The following is a 10,000-nucleotide window of genomic DNA, read 5'->3' on the forward strand; positions in this document are numbered from 1 at the left end:
TACAAAATCACCAAACAGTAAGCAGAATAGATATGAAAGGGTTAATACTTTCATAGCAGGGGACTTAAATCTTATCATTGTGTTCATTCCTGAAGTTATCGATGAATTTGTGTGAATATTTGAACACCATAGAACATGGGCTGGATTATGAGAAGAATCTGGATATACATGTAGATTTAGATTCTGTAATTTTGCTGAGTCTGGTGATCGAATAGTTTGTAGTGTGTGTGTGTGTGTGTGTGTGTGTCATGTATCAAGCAAGGTTAAGATATAAAGAAGGGCTTCATGACATAGGTACTTTATTTCTGATAATACAGTGTAGGAAGAATATTCGGAGGCTGTTGAGAGATAATGTCTATCGTTTCCTCCCACTTTGGTCTCATTGGCACCACAGTTTTCTCTTCACTGCCACCATCTGCCTTTCCGCGTGAGCACTGTTAATGTTCTCCCGTTTTTTATTACTCTTTCTCTTTTTCTTATTTTTTTTCACTCGCTGTAGTGTTTTTCCTTCACCTGGTGATCATTTTCTCTCGCAACACATGCCCACTTGTAAGCAGTTGATGGTGCACAACACTGAACACCTTTGTCTTTATTGTCTAGGATCAACAATACACAGGTTTTGATGCAACACACAACTCGCATCCATGATCTTTGCAAAGATATCGAATTACCAAAGGTCTTCGCGTAAAGTAATTAATGTTTTTTTTTTCCCAGCTACACATAGTATATACAATAATCGTACACACTTTCCTCTAAAAATATGGCTTTATACAAACAGTAAAAGATATTGTGCCTTTCCAGTGTAATGGAAAATATTTCATAAAAGATCCTAATTTTATGAAATCTTATTTTCTCTTCTCTTATTGTTATTGTATATGCACCACTTAGCGCACAGTCCCTTGGAGCCTCGCACCGTGCGTCACACGAGGCTTTACGTCACAACTGACGCTTATTCACTCAGCCAGTCCGCCTCGATCTTGTAGTAGTGTTGCCTGCTCGCCTGTACACACGCACAAGGAGGCGAACATGATGAGTGATGACTTGACAGATATGTGTTACAAGGAATGGCAGCACAGGTTGTCACTCTTTCTTTCAGATGTGAAAAAAAGGAAGTATTTCAATAGAACAAAACAAAATCATTCAGATCACATCTCGTAGATCAAAATATGAATAAGTAACGGAGTCGTCATTGTACTCTTACGCCGAAGCTTGAGCTGCAGAAGTTACTGCCTTTACCCAGCATGCCTCTGTAACGATGGCCTATACACAATACACTGAGAGAGAGAGAGAGAGAGAGAGAGAGAGAGAGAGAGAGAGAGAGAGAACGCAGATAATGTTACTGAAGGGAATAGAAACCAGTTAGGTTATAGATTAAAGACGACGCTTTTCTTGCACTGATCGTGTTGTGTTGATCACTGTCACCGTGCATACGTAGTGAGGAAAGCTGCCGTTTCGTCACCATTAATTGGTAGTTTTGAAGTTCCATGATGGAGGCAGCGTCACCCTGATGACAAGGGTGCACGCGTCACCCTGGCGAGAGGTAGAGGGGACAGCTGCAGGAAGTCGCCTGAGGGTCACGTCAGGAGAAACATGAGCGAGGTGAGGGCCATAGGCACGAGCAGCAAGGGACAGGCGCCCGGAGCTGAGCTGCCGTGCTGCATGGCTGCTGGTGGATCTCCTACAAAGAAAGATAATAACATACTGGTTATCCTATGTGGAAGCTCATTTCCTTTTTTTTCTGTTTTGCTTGTGTACCGTTGCTGAGGCAAGCCTTGTCCTGATTTGCGAAATTTAACTTTCGTGCGTGGCTAGCTCTGCCGTGACGGGCCGCTGGGTGATATTTTGTCACACAACTTCGCATGTCCATCGCTTGGCTGGGAGGAAGAAAGTAACCAGCGTGGCATGCACTCACCTTGTATGACGTGGACGAGGACACTGTCGGGGCGGCCAGCAGAAGGCCAGCACGAGTAGTTGCCTGAGTCTTGCAGTCTCGCCGCCTCTACAGTCAGTGTGCTCGTGGTGACGTTGGTTACTTTGGTGTCCACCTTCACTCTCGATGACTGTCGCTCCACCAGGCGGTCATCTTGATACCACAGCACCAGACCTGCCGTCACACACAAAGCATGCCAAGAACTGTACAGGTCTGAGGAATGGCAGGACCTGAATAAGCCTGAACGTCCATGCAAGTACAATGTTTCAGACACTATGCAGACCTTGAATGTAGGAAAAAGATAACAGGCATATAATGGATTCTCAGGATAAGGCGAGATATGCGAGGCAGCCCCGGGCAGTGTTGCCAGGAACAAAATAATCTTGTTAAGCCTGACCAATATGTCAACGATTATGGTGGTGGAATTTCAACGAAAATAAATTTGCTAACTCAGATGCAAAATGTCAGTATTATCACACACACACACACACACACACACACACACACACACACACACACACACACACACACACACACACACACACACACACACACTTGGCCACGCGCTGAATACTCACCAGGGATTACCAGCTGCTCCTTGATGACACACACCAGGGAAACGGTGCTGCCGGTCTGTAAGTAGATCACTTCCTTCCCTTGGATGTTAGCTCGCGCTTCTGCCGATGTAGACACACACACATCATTCAGTGCCGTGAAAGAGATCAGACTTCAATGAATCTGTTCGTCCTTAAGAAAGTCTGTACTATCTGAGCCAAAGTAAAGCATAAGACAGACAGACGGACAGAGAGAGAGAGAGAAAGAGAGAGAGAGAGAGAGAGAGAGAGAGAGAGAGAGAGAGAGAGAGAGAGAGAGAGAGAGAGAGAGAGAGAGAGAGAGAGAGAGAGAGAGAGAGAGAGAGAGAGAGAGAGAGAGAGAGAGAGAGAGAGAGAGAGAGAGAGAGAGAGAGAGAGAGAGAGAGAGAGAGAGAGAGAGAGAGAGAGAGAGAGAGAGAGAGAGAGAGAGAGAGAGAGAGAGAGAGAGAGAGAGAGAGAGAGAGAGAGAGAGAGAGAGAGAGAGAGAGAGAGAGAGAGAGAGAGAACAAGTACTCTGCTCCATTTGCCTTATGAACATTTTCAATTTTCTTTAAATCATAATTATTTTTTTATTTATTTATCTGTATTTATTCATTTATTTGTTTTTATTTATTTATTGTGTGTGTGTGTGTGTGTGTGTGTGTGTGTGTGTGTGTGTGTGTGTGCGTGTATGTTCATGAGATGAACGGACATGGGTCAATGGAATATTATAACTATAAGTTACAAGTGTGAAGTATTGATTGCGCGCGCCGCGTGACGTGAGGGACTGACCTATAACGGTGAGGTTGTACCACACGGCCTGCGGCGGCTGGGTGTTGATCTGGCAGGAGTAGGTGCCAGCGTCGCGGGGCTGCGAGAACTTGATGGTGAGCGTCCAGGAATCCTCAGAGTGAGACACGCTGAGCCTCGCGTCTGACGAGAACGTCACCTGGCCTGAGCTCAGCACGTGCAAGTCTCGACCTCGGATCCACGACACCTCAAACCCGAATAAGAGACACGTGCAATACCTCTTTACAAGAACAATTAGTAATATTTGCCTATGACAACTGTACATACTTTACCATTGCTTTTGCACGCAGAATATTATTTGTTGTACACAGTAGCTTCTAGGTTTTCGAAACTAGTGAATTGACTGTCATGATACCAAGTAATGTTGAAGTTGTGGCAGGTCCTCCTACCTGTCTGTTTCCCAGGTGTTTGACGACGCAGTTGAATGTCGCCGCCTGGCCCACTCTGGTGCTCACGTGGGTGCTCTTTGGGGTCAGGATCTTGGGCTCTTCTGACTCCTCTACAGTTTCTGGTGCATTGCTGCTGGTGCTGCCGCCATCGCCGCCGCCGTTGCCACTGATACTCCCAATAAATTGTTGATAGTGTTGTTGGTGGTGCCGGCTGAAGCCTCTCTCGTGCCTGAGTCTCGCTGCCACCAGTGCTTTGCTCCCCACGTCCCTGCCGCCCACTCCCGCCACTGCAGAGATTAACCTTTATCACATGCTATCTTCACACGACATGCCCAGCGTTTTATCTTTTCTTTCTCTCCACGAAACTTTGTTGAAAAATTAATTGTTCGTGGAAGTTAAGGATGTATGATATTTCTTTTATGTGATATGAATGATTTAGTACACCATCAATGTATCAATTCTACATATATGAGAGAAAAAAAAAACTTCTTTCGACAATATTTTATGTGCTTACTTCAAATCGAGATTCAAATTCTGAGGCAAAATTTAAGTTAGGGTAGTACCAGATATCCTTTTCTTTTCCTTGAGTTACAATTATTACTATACAATATATTTCGTGAACCTTTATTGAACATACTCTCAGGTCACGAATGTCTTCTGCGTGTGTGCCGGAAATATTCGTAACACACACGAGAGTAATGCACTGAGTTTGTATCAAGTAAAGAAACAAATTTATGATAAGACAGAATGTGGTCAGTGATGATAAACACCATTCTACATGACAACTGCATAAGTTATATCACTGTAGAATGAAGGGGGGGGATAGGAACAAATTACTGTGGTTCTAACATTAGCAAAATCCAGTATGAAAATTTGCATTCCATTGTTTGGGTGTTGATCTGGCAGGAGTAGGTGCCAGTGTCACGGGGCTGCGAGAACTTGATGGTGAGCGTCCAGGAATCCTCAGAGTGAGACACGCTGAGCCTCGTGTCTGACGAGAACGTCACCTGGCCTGAATTCAGCACGTACAAGTCTCGACCTCGGATCCACGATCCGTAGCAGCTTGAAAATTCTTGATAAGCTCCAGCGCGTTCTAAACTTTGTTGTTAGCAGTAAAGGCGCGTTTGGCCAGCAGGTGTGTTCTGCGGGATGACAACGAGCTGAACTTTGATCCCTGGCGTGAGAGGCACTGACCCTTGTTAGATCTAGCGGAGGCGACACAGTAAGAGGGGAAAAAAAATTATTAATCGTGTAGGTGTCATAAGAGCCACGGTGATACACTCTGCCTCTATTGGCTGTAAAGTATTGATGTTTCTTTGTCGTTTCAGTTTACCAAGTACTGTGAAAAGACGTGTGTAGCTGTAAACCGTGAACCCGCTTAATTTCTGTAAAACTTTTCATGTTTAACGCCTTCAGTGCCATGACGCGTTTCCATATTCATTTTGCTTACTATTTGATGGTTTTATACAGTTTCAAACACATATGTGGATGGATTAAAATAGTGAAAACTCTGACCATTAATATTCTGACCTCCATAGACCCTTTCTAATGTCAATAGAATGGTCTAATCGTACACAAAACTCAAGATAAAAATGTGTTCCAGTACTGAATGGTTAAATGTGGCTGTGAAGTATTGATATTTCTTTATTTGTCGTTTTAATTTACCAAAAGTTGTGAAAAAGACGTGTGAAGCTGTAAACCGTGAATCCTCTTAATTGCTTTGATGTTTAATATTAAAGAATTATTCCAGTTACATTTTCTATCGCTTCTCTGCCGCGTGGAGCACGTATTGAACTAAACTCCTACATCACTTACGTCTCGTTTAGCTTGTACGTGGAGGAGTCGGTGTAAAAGAACAACTTGCTTGACAAAGATCGAGCAACCTTGTGATCATAAAGTCATATCCATCCTTACAACTTATTTATGTATTTATTCATGTATATTAAATTCCTTTTCCTTTTTTTGGTGAATGCGAATATGATTAGGCAAGTGTGTGTGTGTGTGTGTGTGTGTGTGTGTGTGTGTGTGTGTGTGTGTGTGTGTGTGTGTGTGTGTGTGTGTGTGTATGTCTGTGTGTCTGTATGTCTGTCTGTCTGTCTATCTGTCTGCCTGTGTGTGTGTGTGTGTGTGTGTGTGTGTGTGTGTGTGTGTGATAATTTTTTTTTCAGAGAGAGAGACAGAGACAGAAACAGACAGACAGACAGACAGACAGACAGAGAAGCACTGTACGATATGAATGACCGTACACAGGAGCGCCATTTCACCCACGTTAGGGAAAAGTCTCGGCCACAAATTGCCATTGTTTTACACGGAAGGATGAAAAAAAGGGAGTGAAAATTGAGTCGTCGGTGGCAGTGGTTGATGTACTTCTGAATATGAGAGTGAGTAATGTTCAGGGAAAAGAGAGTTCCGTAATGTGGAAGATGTGGTGGAGCTTGGCGGTGGAAAATAGTGGACATAAGTGAAATTAGCAAAAAAAATAATAATAAGGACAAAATAACTAAAACTGGCAGGAAATCACTTACCTATTTTAATCCCAGTTTTTTTTTTTTTTTTAGGTTTTTTTTTATTTTCGTTTTTTATTCACTTTGTCTATTGATCATTTCGTGCTCTTAGTGGTGGACTGGCGGGGTCTCTCTCTCTCTCTCTCTCTCTCTCTCTCTCTCTCTCTCTCTCTCTCTCTCTCTCTCTCTCTCTCTCTCTCTCTCTCTCTCTCTCTCTCTCTCTCGCTTATCTAAGACAAACACGAATGTTATTGACACTGTCACGTTCTGGTCTCACATCCTTGCTGGAAAGGCTGCTAGTCCAGTGTGTGTGTGTGTGTGTGTGTGTGTGTGTGTGTGTGTGTGTGTGTGTGTGTGTGTGTGTGTGGAAGTTTACGCCTACATTTCTATCCTCAAGTCTCTCTCTCTCTCTCTCTCTCTCTCTCTCTCTCTCTCTCTCTCTCTCTCTCTCTCTCTCTCTCTCTCTCTCTCTCTCTCTAACCCGGCAATTTTTTTTAATATTCTACTTGGTTAATTACTCGCGGATGAGATGTACTGTACCTACCCGTTTTTTTTCCTCCATTATTTTTTTCGTCGTTTTAATAATTCACGAGGAACGGCAGTGAGTAATCTGATCTTTATTTAATCGTGTTGGTAGAGCTCATCACAAAAATCACTGACGGTGACTATTCTTTCCATTTTAATACAAGTGGAGGGAGACACACGCACCGGGGAAGGGCAGCGTGGCGTGGCGTGTTGTGTCGTGGTGTGGTATCTATCTAGAGGTGTGTTGTTCTTGTTCTCTATTCCTCTGTGGTCTCTTAAGTTCGTATTCTCAAACACCTTTATGCTTCACTATTGCTAAGGATTTTGTTTAAATTTACAAGACTTTTTAAGGTGTTTTTACGGTTTTAGAGGCAGAGTGACAAGATTTCTACATTATCTACTGAAGAAACACTCTTGAAAACACCGCTAATCATCTCCGTGGCCTTGAAAAATAGTCGTGGTGAGAGAGAAGAGCGATTTTAAGGTGTTTTTAGGGTTCTAGAGGCAGAGTAACAAGATATCTACATTATTTACTGGAGAAACATTATTGAAAACCCGGCTAATCATCTCCGTGGTGAGAGTGCAAAGCGTTTCTGGATACGGACTTAAGTCGCAGCATGGATTTCATTATTGGTTTTTCGAGACGAGGTGTCGAGGAGAAAGAGAAGCCGCGAGTCACTGAGGCCGGACGATAGATGAGGCAGCAATTGTGTCATCATTTTGACCGCCTTGTGTTTCCTTCCTCAATTCTGTAATACCCGGTGGCCTTTTGTGTGTGTGTGTGTGTGTGTGTGTGTGTGTGTGTGTGTGTGTGTGTGTGTGTGTGTGTGTGTGTGTGTGTGTGTGTGTGTGTGTGTGTGTGTTTGATATTTTATGTTTTTTTTTTTGTCTATGTTTCTTTCGTATTTATTATTTAACATTTGTATTTGATTTATTGGTCAATTTCCGGCTATTTTTTCCCTCTTTAACTCCTTCAATACCATGACGCGTTTCCATATCCATTCTGGTTACTATTTGTCGATTTTACACAACTTCAGAAATTCATTTGGAGGATTAGAATAGTGAAGACTGTGGCCATTAATCTTCTGACCTCCATAGACCCTTCCTAATGTCATAAAAATGGTCTAATCGTACACAAATCTCAAGGTAAAAGATATGCCCCACTACTGAAGGGGTTAATGTGCAAAATATACCAGTAACTTCCCCTCTGCAGACTGCGAGGGATCTTCACACGCGGCTGACCTCCTCCCTCCTCCCTCCTCCCTAGCCGCTGCCTTCCTGCTACTTCACACACTCACTCGCTAATTACCAGCCGTGCTTAAGAGGATAAAGAGTGATGATTACCCCCTGCAGCTCAGGCCTCGCGCCACACTTTGATATCAAGGCCTCTGGTTTGATGCTGCTTGTCTTACGTGGCCGAGAACAAATTCATCTATTTTTTTTATATTTTTATATGTAATTTCCAGCACATTTTATCCATCAGTATGTAAAAAATGTTATTAGATCTCATGGTAAGCGATGTTGTGGTGAGAAAAGTCGAAGGATACAAGAATTTTTTTTGACTTACGGTAAATTTATATGAGACGAGAAATGTTGCATTGAATGACGAGGGTTAAGAGTTTTATGGCGCGTAATTTACCTATGTGCTTTGTGGCCTCTTGACTAATGGTTCAGAGAGAGAGAGAGAGAGAGAGATCCAACTACGTGAGTAACAATGACCAAAGAAAAAACAGATTCATTCAGTATAGCAGATTGAGCGTCCTTTATATTGTACTTACTGTATTTTTATTCTCTTTCTTTTAGTGGCAATCTTTGTGTGTGTACTTCCCTATGTCTGTTTATCCTATTGTTATCTTCCCTTTTTTTTTCTCCTGTTGTATGAAATGTATGTAATTATTTTCTTTGTTTCTATGCATATATTCGTGAGAGCGGGGCTGATGTTTGCGAGAAATCTCTGTGTATTTTTTTTTTTTCCCTTTGCATGCACCTGTTATCTTCCCTGTTTTTTCTCTCTCTCCTGTTCCTTTTCCTTCCATATAATTCCTTATCTACCTTTTTTTCTCTCCTCTTCCAATCCTTCTATGCATTTTCCACCTATAAGTACACATTCTTTTTTTCTTCCCTTGCACTTGTCATCTTCCCTTTTTTTTCTCTCTCCTCTTCCTTTTCCTTCCATATAATTCCCCTTGAACTTTCTCCCTTACTTTATGACTGCTATGACGAGGAAGAGGACGAGTCTTTACCATCGCTATTTTACATTCCTTTCCTTATTTTACTTTAGATAGTGCAGTGCGTCACAAACAACTCAATAAGCGCAAGAAAGAATGTTGTTTTCTCCTTCTCTGCTTCTTTGTTTGCCTTCCTCGTCTCTCTCTCTCTCTCTCTCTCTCTCTCTCTCTCTCTCTCTCTCTCTCTCTCTCGTCAAGGGGATAACATGATAGAGAATTGTTGTCTTCGTAAATTCAACGTGACAAGAGAAATTTTCCTCTCGCAGCTGCTGTTGTTTTGGTCCAGTTTCCCATGATCATAAAATACGGAGAGCAAACACACACACACGCACACGCACACACACACACACACACACACACACACACACACACACACACACACACACACACACAAATATGTAGTATATGCCAATAATGCTGTGCGGAATTGGTATATGAAGATGTATCACTACTTCCCAGTATACTCGTATATAACCATGAGTAGACACACGTATCTTTGTTATTTAACCTCTTGAGTACCGTGACGCGTTTCCATATTAATCTTGCTTACTATTTGGTGGTTTTATACAGCTTCAGAAACATATGTGGGGGATTCGAATAGTGAAGACTGTGGCCATTAGTTTTCTGACCTCTATACACCCTTCCTAATGTCAATAAAATGGTCTTGTCATACACAAATTCTAGGTAAAATACGTGTCCCAGTATTGAAGGGGTTAAGGATGCTATGTTCGTATGGTAGGGAAAGGGATTTGTTTTTCTTTTTTTTTTTTTTTTTTCATTCTTAGTTGGACAAATATTTCGTTAACACCACTCAATCTTTGTCCTTTTTTCAGTATTCCTTGGATGATGTGTTACGATACCTCAATTTGTGTTTCTCTCCCAGATGTTGGCAATCCACGCTTCCTATTCTGTCTCCCTCACACCCACCTGGAGGTCTTCACAGGAGCTCCACTCTCTGAAAGCGCTTCTAAACAGGGTAAGTTAAGAGGTTTTCTTAACAACCTCTCCTGTCAGTAAGTGTCTGTAGTCTTTTTCAGTATAA

The 10,000-nt window shown here is 42.4% G+C and overlaps 1 protein-coding gene across 1 annotated transcript in view; it reads right to left on the bottom strand.

Moving 5' to 3' along the window:
* Positions 1 to 284: 284 nt before the first annotated feature.
* Positions 285 to 10,000, bottom strand: part of LOC123504607 (hemicentin-1-like) — a 19,535-nt gene continuing 9,819 nt past the window's right edge. Inside the window, exons 3-7 of the mRNA XM_045255269.1 lie at positions 3,702 to 3,988; positions 3,295 to 3,499; positions 2,509 to 2,607; positions 1,913 to 2,104; positions 285 to 1,678 (exon numbers count right to left, since the gene is read on the bottom strand). Coding sequence (XP_045111204.1) covers positions 1,575 to 1,678; positions 1,913 to 2,104; positions 2,509 to 2,607; positions 3,295 to 3,499; positions 3,702 to 3,988 — 887 coding nt within the window. The 3' untranslated portion in view covers positions 285 to 1,574. The remainder of the gene's footprint in view (positions 1,679 to 1,912; positions 2,105 to 2,508; positions 2,608 to 3,294; positions 3,500 to 3,701; positions 3,989 to 10,000) is intronic.

The sequence above is a fragment of the Portunus trituberculatus genome, chromosome 16 (genome assembly GCF_017591435.1).
Source record: "Portunus trituberculatus isolate SZX2019 chromosome 16, ASM1759143v1, whole genome shotgun sequence".
NCBI classification, from domain to species: Eukaryota; Metazoa; Arthropoda; class Malacostraca; order Decapoda; family Portunidae; genus Portunus; species Portunus trituberculatus.